The following is a 22,143-nucleotide window of genomic DNA, read 5'->3' as shown; positions in this document are numbered from 1 at the left end:
GTGTCCTTTTCTCTGCCACTGTCACCACAGTGTCCAGCTTCATGCCGACCACAGAGCTAGCCTTCCTGATCAGTTTTTCCAGCCTGGATGAGTCCTTCTTTGCTGTGCTGCTCCCCCAGCACACGACAGCATAGAAAAGTACTCCAGCAACCACTGACTGGTAAAACATCCTCAGGAGCTTCCTGCAGATGTTAAAATACCTCAGCCTCCTGAGGAAGTACAGTCGGCTTCGGGCTTTTTTATACAGGTGCTCTGTGTTGCATGACCAGTCCAGTTTGTTGTCCACCCACAGCCCAAGGTACTTGTACTTGTTGACCACCTCCTCTCCCTCTATCTGTTACATTTACATATTACATATACAAATTACAAATCATACAAATTACATATCTTAGATTATACTTATTCTTGTATTATACTCTTAAGACTTCTTAGTTAGATGCGCAGTTAAAGCCATGCATGTGTGCATGCATATGGGCATGGGAAGAGGCCTGAATTACACAATCACACAGAAACAGCCCAGTCAGGAGGACATTCTTGCTGTGAGACAAAAGTGCTAACCACTGCGCCACCACCTTGAGAAAAATATCACAGACACACATATGCTTATGTTTTTTCTTTAGAAAGAAATGTTGAATTTCACTTTGGATTAATCACTTTAAGAAGATATGAATTTGAGATTCATTTTGAGATAGATTTGTTGTGTTAAATCAAACACTCATTAAAGAAAAAGGTTTTTTTTGTTGTTGTTTGTTTGTTTGTTTTTTGTTTTGAGATTATAAAATCAGATTTTCAAGGGGGAAAAGGGAATGGTATTGGTATTTCTGGAATGAAAAAGGAACCAAGCTTACACACCGAAAAACTGAAGATGCGTTTCCCCTGTGACAAAAAAAATTAAACTCTAACTAAACTGAAATTAAACTATATCATTTTTGATTATTTGGGTATATATTTTTAAAATAAATGTATTACTTTATTCTTCTTTTTCTCAAATTTATGGTTATGTATATTCAAGAATATCTTGTTTTTTCTTTCTTTTAATCTTTTCCAGTTGGCAGCTGCCATGAATGCTGTATAATTTGCACTTTAAATAATTATTTTAGCTTTGAAATTGTCACAGATTGACTAATGTTTAATTGCTTGAAAATATATACATATGGTAATACCGTTAATAACACACAAGATGATAAAATTAGAAAAAGAAAAAAAACTTAGCAAAAGCTGCTAAGCTTAGCTGTTTCTTGCGTGGAACGTGTGACTCCCTATCTGCTCTCCCATTGGTCCATTTCATTTAGAGCTTTACTCCCATTGGCCGGCCGAGCTGCTACTCTCTGGGTGTGCGGTGTGTGGTTCCTGTTGTGAGCTTCAGCCGGTGTCTGACAGACTGGCTAGGAACGAACAGAAGGGAAATGGAATCGTGGAGTTCAGACAGCAGTGAAATTTAAAAGCCACACTCACGGTGGAAGCATGAAGCTCGCCGCGGTGGCTTTTTACGGTTTGGCCGCGGGGCTGCTGGCGGTCGGCCTGCGAGAGTTGCTGACAGGCTTCGAGGAGAACAGATGCAGTATGACCTATATGTTTGAATACCCGGAGTATCGGGTGAGTACTCAGCTAATTATCGCTCTCAGAGCATTCCAGAGACCCGCATATCAGCCATCAGTCAGGTATATTCGGTGTGCTGTTTAAGGCAGAGGCTGGTTGTGTGTCCCTAAGTGGCTTCTTATTTTTTTTTTTAGCGCGAATGAGTGTTGGTTTATGACTGCCAGGTGTGTTCTAAGCTAGTTCCTGAAGGCTGCTAGCGTTACCCGAGCGAGAAAGTAACGTCAGGTGCGTGGCTACCCTATCGGTATGTGTGGTCGCTCTTTCAGTACACCTATGTCCTCCCTGATAGGTGTGTGAATGTTTGTTTGCTGAGGTTTGGGTTTAGGTTAGCCGGATTATTATCAATGCAGCTTGAATTAACTGCTGATGCTTGACCCCTCTCAGCAGGTCACCTGCAGATCAGCTTTGCACGATATCGGAAGTGGGTTAAATGCACACAGGTCCAAGCCTCGTGAAGGTAGCTGAAGTGGTCGCCTTCCTCTCCACTATATGCGCATTAATGGGTTCATCTGTCCAGAAGTGGGGCACAGCTGGAGGCCATGCGCCATGTGGGCATCATCCTGAGTTCACACAGTTCAGGAGTGTGTGTTCTGTTAGCGAGAACAAGGATTAATAGTCCCACTTTATGTAGATATGCTTAATGTGCACTATGGACAGAATATCGGGAACAGAGTTCTGAGCTATGCAGGGCGGAAATGTATGGAGGTCCAAGACTGCCAAAATTTAAAACAAAATCTTCAGAAAATAAATTGATATGATGTTAAAAGGAATAAAACAAATGCATCCATTTAAAGATGTGATATAAACTAAACAGATATTTCTATGTTAACTTGCTTCTTTATTTATTTAATTTTAAATTAAAAATAAACAAAACCTTATTTACCTTTATGTACCTTTCGGTTTAATTTTAGTGTTAAAGGATTAACAATTGAAATACTTGAAAGACAGAAACAAGAGTCCCGTCCAAGCCAGCATATGAACTAGCAAGTCATAAACTACACAGGTGTAATGCAAAGACCCAGATACCTGCCAACTAGGACTAATAAAATAGACACCAAAGCTACAGCACTTGCTCCAGCAGCAAAACGTGGTGGAGAAGTGCAGTTAAGTCACTAAAATTAGCAGAAGTGAGGCCTACCAGCCAGCTGTCAGCTACAGCTGTCTATACTGGCACACCGATCAGTCAAACTGGCCACGCCCTTAATGTTAAGGCTTCAAAAAATGAGAACAGTTGAGTTAAAAAATTTCACCCAGTACAGTTGTTGAAGGAAGAAATTATCTATTGACAAGCTGTAAACATCTTTATTTCTGCTTTAAAGGTGGACAATTTAACACTAGAGTCAATGGGGACACAATTAGAGCATCTAGTGGACATTAGAGGAACTGCATGTTGTAGTATTTTTGTGTTGGCTCAGTGTTTTTGCCACTTGGTTTTGACATATCTCACATATGCTTCCCAGATATATTATTAACTTCTTTTGAAAAATGATCTTATTTCAAAACTGTCTGTAAGGAGTTTTCTTTTAGACAGTCTCTTTGCTCTTATTTTGAAAGGTCAGCAGGTCTGTATATGTCTGAAAATAACTGCTACAATATCCCACCATGAGACATCACATGCACGGTTACTTTATTTAAAACATCAAAGTAAATGCTCCTGACTGACAGCTTTATTTTCAGCTCGCTAATCCCCCGACTTGAGGAGGCCATTTCTGTCATGAGCCGAGTGTCGATCAAACGGCAGGTGAAGAGGTGACACTTTGAAGGACATCGCCCTTGTTCATTTCATGAAACAGAAATTCATGAAGAAATGTAAAAAGATAACAAAACAGCTGAAATTTACTTCTGATTCCAGAATGACAATGTTAATGAGACATTGTTACCAAGTATTAACACAGTTTATAAGTCAGCTAATATAAAATGTATCTATTTACTTTCAATAAAATCCCCCTTTTGATAGCTAAGACATTTAGAAACGTCTCATTTAGACACAAAGCCCTCAAATTGATATCACATATGGCCATAAAATAAAATGCACTCAGGCGCATCCCCTTTGGTTTAATGATGTCACATCAATAAACCTCAATTTTTTAGACGGGCGTTCAATCTAGTATTTCTTTGTCCCTAAAAATTTGGTTATTATAATGTTTTTACAGCTTGGATCAGAAGTCTTTGTCTTATAAAATTAAAGTGCCTCTATTGTCCCAATAAACAGGTTAGTTTTTAGGTTAGGGGGTCAATAAGTACATTTCAGTTGAAAAGGAAATATGGAAATAAACAGGTTTAAGAAAATGATAGATGACCGTAAATTGTTTTTAAATCATGCTACACCTTAAAAACATGTCAAATTTTAAATAGACAAGGTCGTAAATTCAAAGGTAAATGAATAAAGAAGCAGTCAGTAAGTTGTTTTCTTTCTTTGTTTTTATTAGTCATTTGAGGATTTTTAATTTTGACACTTTGGGTCTTCCATAAAAACCAAGTAAACTTATTTATTTCTTATGGTCGTTGGGCATTTCATCTGAGTGTCAAACTAAAATGAGAGTGTCAAACTAAAATGAGAGTTAGTGTTTTGAAATACTGCAGCTTTCCAAATGACTCGTACGTGACAATCCCAGATTTTCCTTTTAAAATTTTCTAGGGAAAAAATTGACTTTTTAATAGTACTTATATAAAATTTCAACTCCTTACTGTCCATACTTCAGTTCAGTTCAACCATCCCACCTCCTCAACACAATTATTGCCTTAATGGTCAATACAAAAAGCTAGTGTTACAGAATATTTGTCACTTTCAAACATTAAGCTGTACTCATGCTCAGTGTTTGCGTAGGTGCTTGGAGTAAATCAGCTGTAGATTACATGTAGGCTCAGCTGGAGTTGCTTTATAGCGAGCTCTTTGTGATGTAACTGTGACAGCAGGCTAATGAGCTGTGTGAGTTTTTGCCTCCTAACCGCTCTTCGTGTGGTTTCAGCGTGTGGCGCTGCCTCGCCGTGTGGCCAGACTGTACCCAGCGTACGGGCTCTACCTGTACGGAGAGGGTGTCTACGCCCAGGAGACCCGAGCGCTCAAACTCACCGGCGCCCCCGTGCTTTTCCTGCCTGGAAATGCCGGAAGTTATAAACAAGGTAAGAGTGCAAAGCTAATAATGGTCCAGTGCTTACATTTAAATTATCTTGAAGGAGTGGGGAAAAAAACTGAGAAGTTAAGTTTTGTGCTACAGCAAAGACAAAGGAGAAACAGAGGACATCAAGCTTTTGTTGAGTCATTTCTGGCTGAACCCCCCCCCCCCCCCCCCCCCCCCCTGAAATTTTCTTCCCAAACAGAAGTTTTTGTTTTGGGATACTTGCTTTTTGCACATGAGGGGTTAAAATGTCCAAAGTTAGTGTTGTGTTTTGCGCTGTAAAACCGAGGGCTGTTTTCTTTTCCAACAAATGACATTCCTCGTTAAGAGACCAGGGAATCGCGTGGTCTAAAACTACCTCCTCCCATGTATTTATACTCTGACACAGGGGAAAAAACTGCAAAACCAAAAGTTGGTATGATGTAGGACAGTCTCTCTCTGCTCAGCCAGTTGTCATCAAGAGTAGCTCACAGCCCCCAACTCACTAAGAGGAGCATCGCATAAAAACTTTTAAAAGCATAAATTTAACCTGAATAGAAAACTGGTGGGAGGTTTTGTAAAGGTGTAATAGCATAAAAAACTGTTTCAGACCACCGCTGTATGATCTGTTTCCATACTGTTGTGAATATGGATTGTCAGACAGCTGCTCCTCCCTGAGCCTGCTGGAGGTTTCTTCCTGTTAAAAAGCAGTTTTTCTTTCCCACTGTTGCCATTTGGTTGTTCAAAGGGGTTTCTTTCTTTGGGTGTTTCATTCATTCATTCAGTAGCGTCTTTATCTTCCAATATAAACCATCTTGAGGCAACTGCTTTTGTGATTTGATGCTATATAAATAAAACTGAATTGAATTGGATGGTGTGGTTGGTTTGTTTGTTTGTTTTTACTTGGAGGTTTTTATTTTGTTTTTGTAGTCGTATAAAATGAGCAAATATATTTATGAAGAAAAAAAGAGCACGGTGGCACGGTGGTTAGCACTGTTGCCGCACAGCAAGAAGGTCCTGAGTTCAATTCCACCATCAGGCCGGGGTCTTTCTGTGTGGAGTTTGCATGTTCTCCCCGTGTTTGCGTGGGTTCCCTCCGGGTACTCCGGCTTCCTCCTACCGTCCAAAGACATGCAGTTTGAGGGGATAGGTTAATTGGATAATCCAAATTGTCACTAGGTGTGAATGTGTGAGTGAATGTGAGCGTGAATGGTTGTCTGTCCCTGTGTGTTGGCCCTGCGACAGACTGGCGACCTGTCCAGGGTGTACCCCGCCTCTCGCCCTATGACAGCTGGGATAGGCTCCAGCGCCCCCGCGACCCTGGAAAGGATAAGCGGAAGCGAATGGATGGATGGATGGATGGAAGAAAAAAAGAATTCAGAGATGGATGGATTTGAAAACAAATCTCTGAACATTTTCTTGTAACAAAGCTCTCACAAAAAATAGTTGCTGAAGGGCTCACCTTCACTCGAGGACTGGATTCATATAGTCCACAACATTTATGTGATGTAGAAACTGACATTTAATTGAAGACAGGAAAAGGAAAAGTGTTGGGAATTCTGGGGTGATTATGTATCATCGTTTAAAGCAAGCAATAAATTTAGATGGTCAATAATAACTTGTGATGCTTCCACCCCCAAGTTACTAAGTCACGTTAGTATTAACTTATGTACTTTCTTAATTAGGTTTATGGGTCTTGAAGCCGGTTTGCAGTGTTGTGGTATACCATGTACATCCCTGGTTTCGAATAAAAACTCATAATTTGGAACACAAGCATTCAGTTTTTTAACTTTAAGTAGATGCTCAAAGGTTTTTGCATTATCGTGTAGATCAGAATACCTCAGTGTGTTTTTGTAATCTATTCATCATGAAAAACTGGTTTAAGCACGTTTTCCCAGTTTGGTCTGTTTTTTTTGCTTTGTCGTTATTATGGCATTTTAAACGCATCACCGAGCCTCACTGCTGTACTTCTCTCAGTATCATGAACTCACTCACTGTAGTTTAATCAGAAATAAACCTGTGAGTGGAAATAGTCCTCAGCACATGTGCTGTTTACTCTTGCTAAGTAGAATTTGCTCAAACCTGCAATGCTAAGCCAATAAATAAAATGCAGTTTGTAGGTGAATATACTTTTTAATGGTTTAAGAATAAATGTGCATCGCATTTTATAATATAATTTATTGTATATTAGATTTTTAATTCTTGGAGAATTCTAACCTGGAATCTTCTGGTAATTTCAATATTCCTTCTAACTAATAACTCTTATTGATGCAACTTCTTTCTGAGATGATGGTGGCCATCCGTTCTTTGCACCAGCTGTGTGTAGGAGGGGAACGCCCCCACTTTTATTCCTGTGAATACAAACAGATTTTGCTGTTACTCTGGTGGATTTTTGCTGCCCTGCGTGCAGTATTCCTCAACATTTCTTCTCCTGCTTCCATTTTCTGGCTTTCATGATCACTTTTATCAATAATCCAAAGTCTGAAAAAATAAAATTATAAATAACTAGCAGAGATTTATCTAATCAGATGACGCTGGATAGCTAACAAGTAGTACTGACCCAACAGCTGCACCACATCATTCAGTTTAAACACCATCTGTGTTCTTCTGTTGTTGAAGCTCGATCTCTGGGCTCAGTCGCTTTGAGGAAGGCTGAAACCATGGAGGGAGGTCTCCACTTCAACGTGTTCACTGTGGACTTCAATGAGGAGCTGGTGGCGCTTTACGGCGGCAGTTTGCTCAGGCAGACACATTTCCTGCATGAGAGCATCAAGGCCATCCTGAGGCTGTACAAGGTTAGGCCTTGAATATCAGACTGGGTTACTTCAAGTGACAGGGAGAGAGAGATTATAACCAGTCTTCACCTAATGTCAAATTTAAATGAAAGGGAAACTAAGTTAAACTCTCCACACGCCAGAAGACTTGAATATTTTGCTGGTTTTTATCTCTTCAGCACCTGAAGACCCCACCTCAGAGCGTCGTGCTCGTCGGTCACTCCATGGGAGGAGTGGTGGCCCGGGCACTGTTCACTTTGCCTCGTTTCAACACTAACCTGGTCAGCCTCATCATCACCCAGGCCTCCCCTCACCTGGCTCCAGTGCTGGCCCTGGACCCATACCTGCTCGGTAAGAGTCGGTCAAACCTGCTCAGTTCGACTCGTTTATGTAGCGTAAACAGATGTCTACATTTCTTTTCTCTGCTTGGTTGCTGTGTGTGCAGATTTCTACTCTGCAGTCAGACAGAAGTGGGTTAACCAGGCAAACAAGCTCAGGAATGTCACAGTTTTGTCTGTCGGGGGTGGTTATCGTGACTACCAGGTCCGCTCCGGCCTCACTTCCCTGCCGTGTCCTCCAGGAGATCCGAACAAGCTGTCACTGGTGGTACGGTTTGCTCCTGAATAAAGTTTCAATTCAGTCCTTTTTCTCTGGTTCCTTTTGGTATTGTTCTCACTTTGGGACTATTTGAAGGAAAAGTTTTCTTTTTGTGTTGTTTTTGACTGCTGTTTTGCAAAATGTACTTTTATATTTCAAGTTTTTTGTCTTGTTTTTACCAAGGTAACGGCAGTTCCCAGGACATGGGTGTCTACTGATCATCTGTCCATTGTCTGGTAAAGGACTTTTTCCTTTTTTTTTGGAGCCATATTTAAATATTACTAAAGTTATTTATGTTTGTGTGTCTTTGTTTTTCAGGTGCAAGGAGCTTGTTCTCGCCACTGTCAGAACGTTCTTTGATCTCATCGATCCTGAAACCAGACAGGTGTGAACAGCAACAACATGTGTTTTCCCTCTGAGGAGACATGAAAGACAAACCTCCATCAGAGAGAGTTGGGAGATGGGAATATTTAAAGCAAATTAATAAATCTGACAACCTAACTTAATCAGTTTATTCTTAACAGTTCACAGAAAACTCTGAGAAGAAGTTAGCTGTGCTGAACCATCATTTCATTAAACACCCTGTGAGGTTGCCCGGAGAAACTCAAGACACGCCAGTCTCCATCTCAGGTCTCCATCTCTTCTTTATGGTTCATGGCGACAGTACAGTACACTTGCATCCAAAGTTTCACTGTACCTCACTGTGCACTAATGATGAATCACTAAGATCGGTGTCCTGTTGTTTGTTTGTTTTCTTTTCCAGATCTTCCTGATGCATGGAGTGAAGTTAACACACTTCGTCTGGCTTACAGCACACCAAAGGTACAATAGAGCCTCACCCATCTGGAGTGATATCTAATCCATAGACTGTATGAAAAAGATGGACATAGCTTACTGCACTTGAAACGAGTGCAGTAGTGCTTAAAGGCCACGAGGGGGCGGGTCCTCCTGTTTCACAAAGAATTCTGATTGTATAGAAATGATAAAATTACTAGTGATCTCAGTAATCACGTTCCTGATTCATTGTTTGTGATTACAAGCAGTGTTGGTCAAGTTACTTGAAAAAAGTAATCAGTAACTAATTACTGATTACTTCCCCCAAAAAGTAATCCCATTACCCTACTGATTACTTATTTTCAAAAGTAATTAATTACCTAGTTACTTAGTTACTTTTTAAAAACACGATTTACAACCTGAATAGGTAATAAAGCGATAGATCTTTCAGCCCAATTCTACTTTTTCTGCATAATCCATCATACAAAATGTAATCAAGTGGAAAAATCTCTTTTTAAAACTTGGTTTTATTAGTTTTAATCTTTTAACTTTATGCATCAAGCAAAAATTAAATTATATGCAACATTCTCTGACTGGAAGAAATTTGTTTAACATTTAAACCTATTTTCTGCACATTCCAGCACATAAAATAAAATATTTTTCTGTTTTTACACTCAGTCTTTCAAATAAATGCAAGTGAAACACAGCAGAAAATAAATAAAATCAAAGACCCAGCGGTCCTGTTGCTCTATTTTCACCTGTATAGCAGGCGGATGTTTGCCCTGGTGCAGGTGTGCCGCAGCGGTCAGTGGAAGAATCCGCGAGTTTCTCTGTGAATTTCTAATTCCGTGGTAGCGCACTCGGCACTTGCTCGGAAGTTAAGGGTTTTTTTCGCTGTAAAAACAAGTTTTCTTCCCACGCAGTGAACAGCAGACGCTAATGTTTTTGTCACTTTTTACGGAATCAGACTCAAAATAAGGTCAGTACTTCCACGCTTTAAATGCTGCACGCTGATACTCTCTCCCGCACTCGATATATCATCCATTGTTGATCTGCACACAGCTGTTGTCACGAACGTCGCACTCGCTTACGTCACTGTCATGAGACGCTCTCGCAAAAAAATCACGGTTTTAGTAACGCAGTAACGCAGCGTGCTTACGGGAAAGTAACAGTAATCTAATTAGTGTTTTTGCAATGGTAATCCCTTACTTGTTACTTGAAAAAAGTAATCGGATTACAGTAACGCGTTACTGCCCATCTCTGATTACAAGTGCTAGTTAAGTATTATCGATTATAACACAATGTTCATTTTATCAATTATCGTCTCATTAAAAATAAATAAAAATAAGATAATAAATCAGGCTGTGCTTTACGGTGTGACTACACTGTGCTTGAAGAGTATCTACTGTGTGAGCGTGTAGCGTCCCATAAACGATGGCTCAGTTAAAGCCACGTGTCGCATCCGCTCAAGGGTTCAAAACTGGATTATTGATTATTTCACTAATTATTCTGACAAAACAAACAAAGTGATTACAGTAATCCTAAGTGTTTTTGCTCTCTGTTTGTACAGGAAGGACAACCCAAGTTCTTCCTGTTTGCCCTGTCGAGTCGCAGGAAAGCCTACAGCCATTTCTACTGCCGGAGCAACAACCTGGTGAGTTTTCAGCACGGCTGTGTTCACGTTATTACCTTTTGTTTTTGAGCTGTAAGAGCTTGATCATATTAACATGTGTAAGAGTTAAGGCTAAATGCTTCATATTTAGTGCAGGAGAACCAAGAATTTCTTTTCAAATTTTAAACCAAATGAAAAGAGATTCTGATTTATCGTCCAACAGGAGATGACCAGCTGGGTGTACGGCTGTTTGCAAAAGAATGGCTCATCATGGTAAGAATATCATTAATGTCAAGCTTTTCCCACCACCTTTATTCTCAATAAGCATCTTTAATATTTTTCTCCAACGTGATAAATCTGATGGAGTTTGTGGATGTGTTACACAATTATTTATTTCTGTTTCTTTTATGTCCCTTTTCCTCCAGTGTGTATGCAGTGGATCTGTCTAAGGGAACTGAGCTTTTGCCTCCCTACAAGGTAACTATCGTCTAAAAGAGACTCCATCCAGTTCAGTCTTTGTCCCATCAGCCATCCTAACAGTCTGTCTTCCTCCTCAGGTCCTAACTCTGAGGCTCAGTGACTTGTCGTCTTTTACTCATCTGTTTGTCTCAGCCTCAAACCTCAATGGCAAACAGGTACTTCAAACTAAACAATGACTCAGTACTTTCAGATTAACCTGCAGTAAAAATGTTCTGGTCCGTTTACCATTGTTTTACTTCTACTTCCATAACCTATATTTGAAATGAGGAGACCAGTGTTGGCTTGTTTTATTTAAACTTGAACCTGCAGATCATCTTTCTGGCTGTAGATTTTGTACACAGCTTTCCTAAGAATAGCTGAGTTTAGTCATGAGTGTTTGTGGTCAGTGTGCACAAGTCCACAGTGGCATCAAAGGATTTAAAGTTTTTTCTGATCTATAAAAGGCTGAAGCTGTTTTCACTCCTTTTACCCTTTTAAACCTAACAGAGGTGAAAATAAAATGGTTCACAAATTCTGCTCAGACTAGTTTTAACCTCCTAGTTCCATAGTGTAAAGTCTATGTGATGTCCAGTTTAGCCCGCAGATGTTATTGTGCTGTAAATTTACTGTGAGCAAATGGATATGTGTGCTGCGTCCTGCTCGCTCAACTTGGGCAAGGCTCTCTCAACTAAACCAAAAGCAGTGATGGAGGTGGTCCAGTTGTATGTTACATGCTGATTCTGACCTGATCTGTGATCAGCCTGAGACTACCCAACATCAGAGACCAGAAGAGGAAGAAGCCAAACAAACAAACCCCCTTTTTTTTAAAGAGCTTGTTAAGGTTTGTGTGTCTGTATGTTCTGCAGTTCACGGTGGAGTGTGAGTGGCAAAGAGAAGAATCTCAGACTCTGTCTGTCGCAGTGCCGCATGTCCTGTCCTTCGGTGAGTAATCTAGTAAAACCGATTCACCAACAAACAAAAAAAAGGGTTCTTTTCAGTAATTGTTATTTGGGTTTTTAGGTTTGACCTCGAGTGATGTTACCATTAACTCCTCTGGACTTCTTCACACCATCGAGCTCCAACACTTTCACCAGGTAGCTTTCACTGTGTCCTCAGGTTCTAGTCAGGATCAGCTTCCCTGTTTCGGCTAAATTTAAAACTCCTCTGTGTCTCCAGGTCTATCAGGCTTTCAGAATTAATGTTGCAAGCCAGTGCAAAGTACAGAAAGGTGAGTGTGTTGTTGGATAAAGAGGCTCATGTGCTCATGCTGTAATGTAATACTGGTGACTGACTGTGTGTCTGCAGACAGATTGCCGAGCGTGTACAGGATAAAAGTGCCATGGTTTCGAGAGGATTCTTTAACCACGGTCAGGTGAGTTACTGAAGTTATTCTTAGAGACTATGTTTAAGTAACCATGGTGAGCCAAATGCTTTTATTTTCCCTCTACATTTTGGCCCGTCTGATGTCAGTAAGATCGAATTTCCCACTGGGGTCCTGCCGGAGCGCAGAAGCCTGACCCACCTGCAGTTTCAACCTTCTGTTTGGGAGGGGCAGCCAATCAAAATAAAGTTTACTTAAAGAGGAGGTTTTACATCTGCTTGTTAGAGACAGAGGATGAGCTGAGGGGCTTGACTTAGACTAGTATCAGTAAAACAAGAACTATTTTTGACCTATGATGAGTAGCTTTTCTTTTAATCTGTCATGATTGATGTGATCTGTCTGCCAGCGTGCCATCAGTGACGGAGATCTCAGGGATGCTCCACACAAGTCGTCCAGACAACACCTCAGGTGCACTCCTGCAGCTCCACACTGCCCCCAACTGCCAGTATAAGGTACTACCTTGCAGCTACCAGAAAGAAGGTAGAGTCTTCTTCACATTTGTTGTGACAAACTGTTAAATATTTACCCTGTGACTTAGGTCTCCATAAGAACTTCATTACCCAGGGTGCTCGGACAGGTAGGAATTGTCTTGTTTTATTCATTCCGGTGAAATTAGGGGCATCGTGGCATTTGAATAAATCTTTCATCTTTAATTACCAACTTGATTCACGCTGTGGCATCTTATCTGACAGATACTGAGGTTCTGTGGTCACATGGTACCAGTGTACACAGCTGTAACCCTCCTTCTGACCTGTGGGGGGCAGGTGTCCTTCATCCTGAAGTCAAGGCGAGCTGCAGACATGAGTCAGATGGTGGGCAAAGGCCTGCAGCCCCACAAAGTCAACCTGCCTGTGTATATTCTGCACATCGCACTCAGGTAAGCTTAATGAGTCTAATATGAAGCTGAGTGGGAATGCTGTTTTTTTTTTTTCTGGCCTCACGAAAAACTGACTGTGGTTAAAACCGCCTCAGCCTCCTGCTTTAATTTAAGATACATTTTCATATAACAGTCAAACCCCTCAGGATGGTTTTCCCTTCTGTCCCCCCCACAGCTGTAGCTGCTTTCAGGAGGTCTGGTCCATGCTTTTCCTCCCCTCTATGGACACACTCCCTCCAACCTTCCCTGATGCGACATTTCATGAAGAGGAGGCACCAGGTGAAGAATGGGTTCACCTCCTCTCCCCTCTGCTGTATATTTTTGGGGCAGCTGTGGCGTACTGGGGCAGCACTCTGCTCAGACTCGTTATCCGGCTGATCTCGTTGGTCTTGGCTCCATTGCACAGGTACCGAGGTTCATTCAAACATTTGAAACTGTGGCTGATTGTCTGTTTCTTCGCTTGAGTTTTAATTCTTTTCATCTGCAGGCCGTCTGTCTCCAGAGACTGTGGCACCCTGCGGTTGCGAACCCAGCTCCTCATCACGCTGTCTCTGACTGTTATGGGCGGGACTTCCTGTGGGGCGTTGTCGATATTTGCCTCCTTCCTGTTCCACCTTTATAGGGTGAATATTGATTTAATGAAATTATTTATAATTCTGCTGTCCAGAGCTGCTTAGCAGGTAACACTTCCTGCAATTCAGATTGTAATGAAGGAAAATAAAGCCTTAAAATATCTCATATTTACCATAAATTCACTTTAAATTTGATTATGTGTTTAAGACTAGCAGATAAAAACAGTCCTAGGCAGGTAAATTTTGTGAATCAGGTTTTAAAGCTTTTGGGTTTTTCATGAGACTTTCTCAGGAGTATTCAGTTCATCTTTGTCTTGGCCAAACACCAAAGCAAACAGATTTTCTAGTGTATATTTTATGTTCTTAAATAGATATTTAAAAACCATGAATTGTATTAATTTATTTATTTTTGAAGTGGTGCAGAAGCCATGGGTGTAGCATGGACTGGCTCTGTGGAAACAAACTCTGTTTTGAAGTTTCAGCTGAGCTGCTGTTTGTGTTTGTTTGTTGCTCTCAGGTTCTGAGGCTGCAGATGACAGAAAGATCTTTGAGACACATGTTGAATCTGGTAAGATGTTCAGGTTTAACTAACATTTATGTTGTAAGATTTTCATTTTTCTTTCATATCAGGCTGTAACCGTACTTAATTTTGCTGCAGCGATTGAGTGAGTGAGTGACTTATTTAAATACATTTTGCCAAACTGTTATAAACCGAGCTTTGTCTGATTCATCTCCTCTGGTGTCTTTCCAGGCTCCCCGGAAGCACAAAGAAGCTGAGAATGGCATCGATCCCGAATGCTTGAGCAAGTCTAAAGAAATCAGCAGCGCCCCCTTGCTGTCGGAGTGCGCCCTGCAGGAGGTGAGGGATGACCTGCAGCTCCACCTCTGCCTGTCAGCGCTTTTCACGCTGCCCGTCATGCTCAGCGGTCCCTCGCTCATCCACTGGATCCGTAACCTGAGGTATGTGAGAGAAAGATGCTGCTCTGCACATCAGCGTTAATTTCTCTGAACCTCACAGTTGATAAAAAGATCCTAACCATGCAGTATGTTTGTTTTAACGCACATGTGCAGTAGCAGAATGACTACAGCAGTCTCCAGTAGAGTGTCTGATTTACAAAGGAAGTCTACCCGAAGTTCGCCCATGATCACACAGCTGCTGCTCTGGCTTCAAGCAGACAGCCGAGGGAGCAAACTGTTATGACTCAGTGTGTGCAGAAGAGGCCGAGAGATAAATAGGACTGCATAAATCATTTTTTATTATTACGCTTGACAAAATACAAAGTGTTCAGTCAAGTGAAGGACTTTACCAAGCTGCCTGTCTCTGAAATAACAGAAACAGTTTAGTTTTTTAGTAAATAAGCCTGAAGTTATTATTTTTTATATATAAAGTGGCACATTTTATGCTTGCAGCTCCACTACTGTACCCTAAACTAGCTTCCTTGCACACAGAGAAGCATTTGACGGGTAAATGTGTGTATGAGAATCATGGAGGCGAAGCTCAGGGCAGAAATCGTCACATCGTTTGGATTTTCCCTGTAAATTCACTTAAATTACCATTTATTATATTAAAAATGATACAGAGTGCACCTACTTGGTTATTTGCATTAAATACCTAAATGTCTAGACTTTATAAAAATATGGGAACTGTATGGTTAAATAAACACAGAGGTACTCAGAGTGTGATCATTAGGATAAGGAGTTCCATATTAACGCTCTCTGTTAAACCTGTGCAGGTATTCCACCCAGCTGAATCCCGACCCTTGCTGGCCATACATCGTGCCTCTAATTTTTGTCTACATGCTGCTTATTAACTGCAACACTTTAAAGCTCAGCAACAGGTAGGAGCACACCTGCCCAGCACACACATTCCCAGTGAGGTCCTTCATGCTAACAGGTAACTTGTTCTTCATGTTTTTCAGTAAACTGCTGCCTCTGACCTCCTGCCTCCCTCTCCCCTTGGCCATCATCATGGTGACTTTCTCTCCTCTTCACCTCTACAGAATCACCTACTTCCTGTTGGCGTCACTCGTCCCACTGGCCTTGTGCTGTCTCCTCTGACAGCACCGGGCTGGGTTCAGTCTCCATCTCCACCATAACATGCCTCTTCTTAAGTCGCAGCCTGACTCTCTGAGGCTGGTTGAGGACTTTCTGTACCGGGCTGCTATGGAGCGGAGCCATAGACATACATAGCCTGGTTAACTTCCTGCTCACTGTTAGCACTAAAGGCTCCGTGGTGATTACACAGGGCGTTTTAAAAAGAGAGGGTGTAATGGCCTTGGAGCATTTGGTGGAAAGATGGCTCTGTTGGATTGTCCTGAAACCATGTTTGCCTTACTCTGTATATCTATAGCTCTGCCTTCAGGGAGCGCCAGCTCCACAACCAGTGAAGCTTCTGATATGAGAGACTGTGGACAGGGTGTTACTGTTATAACATGATGTTGTTTCTGGTGTCAACAGTGGCGTTGTTCACTGTGGTCACTGTGCTGTAAACTCCTACACTGCCTACTGCTTAGCAACGACTTACAGCTCTAACTGTTACCTGCTCACTTTCGTAGTACAGCCTCTAAACCAGAGGCAGAGTATTACATTTATTCCGTTAGAGAAATCCAAAGCAGGCGTGTTTACGTTCTCACTTATTTGATGCACAATATTGACGGTGGCTGCAAAATGAAGGGTTGCACTGAGGAAGGCTTGTGTACACATGCAGGTTTGGGGGCGTCTTATTATCCAGAGAAAGTCTGAATCTCCATGATCTCTACTACAGCCGATCAATAAGAGACATTCTACTTCCTGTTTGTCTGATTTTAAAAAGTTTAGCTGCAATTCAGGGAGGGGTACAGCAGGGGGAGCTCATGAGGTAGGAGTGAAAGAAACTAAACAAACTAAAAGAATTTTCACTGGATTTTCAAATATATGGAGGATCGAAACTGCTAAAATAATAAATGTGTAAATCTGTAACTGAATTAAAATTATATTAAATGCCTGAAGCGAATATAACGCACATACACACTAATTAATTTATAACAAAGTAAATTGAAATTTCTATTTTAATTTCCCATATCTTACTTTTTCCAATTCGCTGATGGGGTGTTGCTGTCACACCACGGGGTAAGCGGGCAATGTGGACACCCAAGTTTGTGGGTACGACATATGATACTGAAATCGATGCCATAGATTCACCTACTGAAAATCTCGGACAAGTTTGAATCTCAGTGAGCTCGAACTCGAGGTCAGAAGTCAACTGATCTACATATCAACTGGGCATTCATTTTTATATTCTGCTTTAATTTTGGCAGTTTCAGTCCTCTGTAGAACTAGTTTATCCCTGCAGGAGTCAGATTGTTTAGGGGTTTGGTTTTTTTTGCTTTTTAAAAAAATAATATTACATGACATTTTGAGAAGGAAGTGAGCACTTTAAAGGCATCGCTGTAAAACGTGTTCAGAAATCTCTATGTGCCAAACTGGCTGTGATCCCATTGATGGGTTAAAAGTAAGTTAGACCAAAATGCCAAGGTGTTTGAGAGACGAATGCTAAGCAGAAAAAAATTAGCATTTTAAGGTGGAGCAAATCATAAATATTTCATTATGCGCATACAATCACATGTTCATTCTATATCAGGTGTGGTTGTTGGTGTTTTGAGGCAGTGTGTTGTTTCTGTGTACGTTCTCTGTGATATCTGGGCCTTAAATCCTGGGATTGGAAGAAGAATTTGCTTTTTGCTGGTGTTGTGTTGGGTTTAGTATTTATCTTATGTTTGAGTGTTGGTTGAAGTTTGTTTTCATTTCATATTTGAAACGTTAAAAAAAGATAACATGAAAGAACTTTTGTGGATTTGGATTTTAACAATTTAACAACGAGAGGATAGAGCGGTTTTGTTTTTTGCACTGTCAGCGGAAAAAAAATCAAATCAACCCCACGTTATTTATCTTGGCACCTCCTGACTTCCATATTTTTTTTTTCATTTTAGAACAAACCCTTCAGCTTCCTGCTGAGGATGTAAATATTCTAAAACTGCTCACAAAAGTGTATTATCATTAATGTTGGTGTGAACCAGATGTAAATGGTGCATTGATTTGGGACTATTTTCAGTTGCGGATTATTACATATTTAATGCCCTAGTTACTTCCTCCATCAGCTGCACAGAGTGTGAAGTAGAATACAATGGATACGGGTTGAAAATATGAATGAAGTGAGACCTTTTACAAGAAATATGACAGAAATAAGATTTTTGTTTTAATGAGGAGTTTCTCAAAGAAGAGAGAGCGTCTGATATGTTGAAGCTTTTGAATGGTAAGAGTCATAGAGAAAAATTCTGTTGCCACAATTACTTCAAACTGTTATCATTGCTGAAAACAGTTTTCTGTGTGTGTGTGTGTGTGTGTGTGTGTGTGTGTGTGTGTGTTTGAGTGATGTTATAACATGTAGGCCTGACTTTTTGTTGCCTTTTTGTTCAATTTTTGTTGCCAAATTTACATTTTTAAGCCAGTTTCACTCACACTCGTTGGACCTTAAATCAGTTTAATCAGTTAAAATGTTTTTTGTGTGATAAATATGTGGGTGTTGTGCTCTAAGATTACTTAACAAAAAAAGGGAAACATGTTGTCAAACATTATTTTGGCTGCTGGCCAAAACATATTCAAGTTCGAAATGGGGTAATGTGTCTAAAATTGGGTGTAATTCCTCAATAGCTTGGAGATTACTTTTATTCAGCCCCTCGAATTAAAGCAGAGAGAGTCTACTTTAAGCCTGTAGTCACTATGTCACTCTAACTTGAATATGTTTTATTCAGTAACTAAAATAAATCAACTTCAAGCATATAAGAAGCTAGCTCTGAGATTTCAGTTTTGTATTTCACGTCATGCCTTTCTCTCTGGAAAATTATGAAGGACCAAAAATGCTGAAATAATAAATTCATAAACAAATAAGATAATAAGATAACAAATAAGTTATAAAATGCATTAAAAGTAATACATAAAAATTAACGTAAGTATTACTTAATTTATGGCACATTTTATAACATTGATTTCTTTTTCATTTTATTTTTAACTTGTGATTTAATCTTCCATTGTTATTAGTTTGTAGTTAAGTTGTGTGTTTGGAGGCAAAAAGGAAAATTATCTGAATGACACCACATTTTTGTGAAGAAAAAATCAGCTTAAGCTATATAAAAATGAAATGAAGAAACAAATTTGTGGAGATAAACGGAAGGAAAAAATTTAATGGAAATAAATAAATACTATGTAATTATGGGAAACAATACGGTGACAAAATGTCACTTGTTTTTCATTAATTGAGTTGTACAACTTTTTACTTTTTATTATTTATAATTTGATCTTTATTCATTTCCTTGTTGTACATGAATTTTGACAGCTTCAGTCCTCCATACTAACAGTGTCTTATTTTATTTCTGTCTTACGTCCTGCTGCTGCTGCTGTGCCTTTTTGCTTTCTTGTGTAAGCAGCAGTTTGTGTTCAGATCTCAGCAGCTTTGTGCTGGCTGAAAGCCTACATTGAATGTAAAGCATATTTCACTCCTTTGTGTCCACTCGCAAAGCTCCTCTGTTTTCTTTACATTTTATTAAAAGTGTGGGACTCTGTAGTAACTAAATACTAAAGATTTAGGGACCAATCGAGCTCACAGTCAGAAGTCAACACGCTCTGCAGAAACCGCTGTACCCAATGTGAATGTACCTGCACTGAATGTCTCTGTGTGTGTTTGAGTTTATACAGTGATGTAAGTGTTCAGCTTTTCTCTGCACTTGTGCGTTTTTGGTATAGTTTTAGTGCTTTGAGATGCACATTGTCTGCCTCGCTGTGAATCGGTGGCAAACACAACTTTGTAGAACAAATTAGTAGCGATGAGAGTTATGTTTTCTATAAATAGACTTGTGACTTGTATCGGTGTTCACTGTGATCACGTCCTTCCACATGCACTCTCGCGCCGAGTAATCCACACACAGACAACTGCTGTTCTGGGGACATTTTGGTATTTAAAATTTGGTGGGTTTTGTGTTTTTTAAAAATGTGATGAAGCTCTTGGAATACATTCAAAATAAAGTTAAAACATTTGGATTGAAATAAAGCAGGAAATCAAATTCTCTCATTTTATTTTATTCTATTTTGAAATGCTGTCATTTGAAACCAGTATGCCAAACTGATGCATTCTCTTTGTAGAGCATCTGTCACATATATGAATATGCAGCATGGCTTCAGTTCAGGTAAAAGGACCTTTGCAGAGAAGGACACGTTATTCCTCCAAATCCCTCTGTGGAAGCCTCCAGAAAAAAAACTCTATTTGTGTAAATTGCATAAAATAGGCGCAAGAACTGCTGCCACGATGTCTCCTATCATAGCCAAATCGGCAGTTAAAGTGGACCTTTTCTTATTTCCAACTTCATATTTTTTATTCTTGGACTCCTCTTTAGCAGCTTTGCATGATTTGCAGTTCAAAATAATTCTTCCTTATCTTATACTGGGCCTGTTTTAACTCCTCTCCCTTTAAGGCCCTCATTAGCAACAGATTTGAAAAAGCAGGTAGGCGGTTCTTCTATGTCCCCAAATTTGTGATATCCCCTCTTTATGATGTCATACAGCTGCAGACTTGAAAAAAACTGTTTATAACAGTTTATAACATCCTAAATGTCAACCTGTTCCAAGTGATTTATTTTTTTATTTTTTTTAGGCATGCAAATTTGTGTGAACGACTAAAAATATGAGCTGTTGTTTTTTGTTTTGTTTTTTTCTCATCCAGCTACTGACACATTTCTTTCATATTTAACTGGATTACTTTCTTCCGGGTTTCCAGTCAGCAGCTTGACCTCTCCTCTTCCTCTTATCTGCTTTTTCCTAATTGCATTACACTCAGTAATCTTCCAGCTTCTCCTGCTTTCTGAGCATCATTTATTTTAATGTTTGGTAAGTCTGGTAGCTGCTTACAGGAGCTCGTGCCTGCTGATTGTTGTAAACGGTTCATGAACTTTTGAAAATGGCATCACCCAGTCCTTTCATTAGGACTCTAAAGATGCTCATTGAGGTTTGAAGCATTAGTAAAAGTTAAATAGAGGTCGAGTCGTTTGCAAGGTGTAGTTTTCATTGTCCAGAAAGATTTGTTATAATTTCAGTTTCAGAGATCAGTTTGTCTTCTTGCTGAACTGAACCACAGTAAGAGAAGTTTTCACCAGACTTCTGCATCCCACTGCATCTTTCTTTCTTTTTTTTAATGAGCTTGCTTCTCTGGCTCCCAAGGTGACACTCACTCTGATTGATCTCTGGAAACATCCTTTGTGCAGCTGCCAAAACTCGAGCTGCTTTTACCCCTAAAAACAGACAAGAGGCTTCAAGATGTCGCAGTAATTTAAAGTCAGTCAATTTAAAATCAGCCATTTCACTGGTACTTACTGTAAATTCAAGTGTTTAAAGTTATCAGCATTTGCAGAAACTTTGATTTTATCTGTATTGTGCTGAAGAGATATGAAGTGAAGCTGAACTGTGGCCTGGCTGTACTTTCATGTATGTACCAAAAGATGGAGCAGCGAGTTAGTGTAACCTTGCATTTAATCAATAAAATGTACATTCCTATTTACAGTGGCAGCCAAGGAAAAGGCTGGTAAACTGCTGCCCCCTGGTGGTGAAAGTTTTAGTCGTATTTCCCAGAACAAAGACAAAAACCTTTAAACGACACATCCTTGATCTCCTTTTGCTGACGTGTGTGAAGTGACAGCCAAAGTAACAATATCAGAGACAGCTGATTGTTTTTATTCATAATCATCTTCTGTACAAACTCGTGATGTTTAACAGTGTTTACCTGGTGATATGAAATGTTCTTACTGCAGTCTATAAGTGCTTTACAGTTCAGTGGTTCCACTTATCTTGCTTCTGCCTACAGTGACTTTAATACCTGTAACCTCCTGCTAGCTGGTCCTCGTGCAGAACTAGTTAGTCCTCTAACACGTGCTCATATATCAGGCAGTTGGAAACATCTTGTTTTGTTTATTCACGTTTTCTGAAGAGGCTCTGGCGTGGACGAGTATTTAATCCTCAGGTTTCTGTGTCGGTGTGTCAAAATCAGTCGCTTTGATGTTTTTATATCTCTCACATTTTTATCTGACGTGACTGTAAATGAACAAACTGTGCAATTTTTTTTGGCACTGTTGTTGTTGGAATAAAACCGTGAAAATGACTGTTGTTGTTTTTGTTTTCAGTAGTGATCTCATTACAGTTATTGTTACAAAGCGTCCTCAGGCCAGTAACAGCTGAATTTACCTTGAGGTATCCAAAGACTTGCTAAGACATTGGGATTAAGATCGACGCTTCCCTGCTCATAAATTTAAAATTTGGCATACAAAAGATATTCATATGGAGGGCCGATACTATCAAAATGAAGTATAAACTAATAAACAA

General features: G+C 40.0%; 1 protein-coding gene across 2 annotated transcripts; it reads left to right on the top strand.

Moving 5' to 3' along the window:
• The first annotated feature begins 1,317 nt into the window (after positions 1-1,317).
• pgap1 (post-GPI attachment to proteins inositol deacylase 1) lies at positions 1,318-21,922 on the top strand. 2 transcript variants are annotated; one of them, XM_019353216.2, is made up of 27 exons: positions 1,459-1,596; positions 1,734-1,824; positions 4,569-4,722; positions 7,317-7,492; positions 7,651-7,822; positions 7,917-8,077; positions 8,252-8,304; positions 8,387-8,453; positions 8,593-8,698; positions 8,832-8,890; positions 10,413-10,496; positions 10,678-10,727; positions 10,880-10,931; positions 11,012-11,089; positions 11,780-11,855; positions 11,934-12,007; positions 12,090-12,141; positions 12,219-12,285; positions 12,641-12,746; positions 12,833-12,871; positions 12,987-13,171; positions 13,347-13,577; positions 13,659-13,794; positions 14,261-14,311; positions 14,495-14,703; positions 15,477-15,581; positions 15,663-21,922. In XM_019353216.2, exons 4-27 carry the CDS (start codon positions 7,358-7,360, stop codon positions 15,799-15,801), a joined length of 2,487 nt encoding a protein of 828 aa, XP_019208761.1. In that variant the 5' UTR covers positions 1,459-1,596; positions 1,734-1,824; positions 4,569-4,722; positions 7,317-7,357; the 3' UTR covers positions 15,802-21,922. The 2 variants fall into 2 exon arrangements, with proteins under 2 accessions (XP_005463385.1, XP_019208761.1); XM_005463328.4 differs by lacking the exon at positions 1,734-1,824 and having other exon boundaries at positions 1,318-1,596.
• Positions 21,923-22,143: the final 221 nt, after the last annotated feature.

Source organism: Oreochromis niloticus, linkage group LG16, assembly GCF_001858045.2.
Source record: "Oreochromis niloticus isolate F11D_XX linkage group LG16, O_niloticus_UMD_NMBU, whole genome shotgun sequence".
Classification (NCBI taxonomy): Eukaryota; Metazoa; Chordata; class Actinopteri; order Cichliformes; family Cichlidae; genus Oreochromis; species Oreochromis niloticus.
The sequence above is the reverse complement of the archived record's forward strand: the minus strand, read 5'-3'. Positions and strand labels throughout refer to the sequence as shown.

Coding starts and splice junctions, on each gene's coding strand:
- pgap1 (XM_005463328.4), top strand. CDS start 1,465: ATGAAGCTCGCCGCGGTGGCTTTTTACGGTTTGGCCGCGGGGCTGCTG. Junction 8,454..8,592: donor TCGATCCTGAAACCAGACAG/GTGTGAACAGCA, acceptor TATTCTTAACAG/TTCACAGAAAACTCTGAGAA. Junction 11,090..11,779: donor CAAACCTCAATGGCAAACAG/GTACTTCAAACT, acceptor TATGTTCTGCAG/TTCACGGTGGAGTGTGAGTG.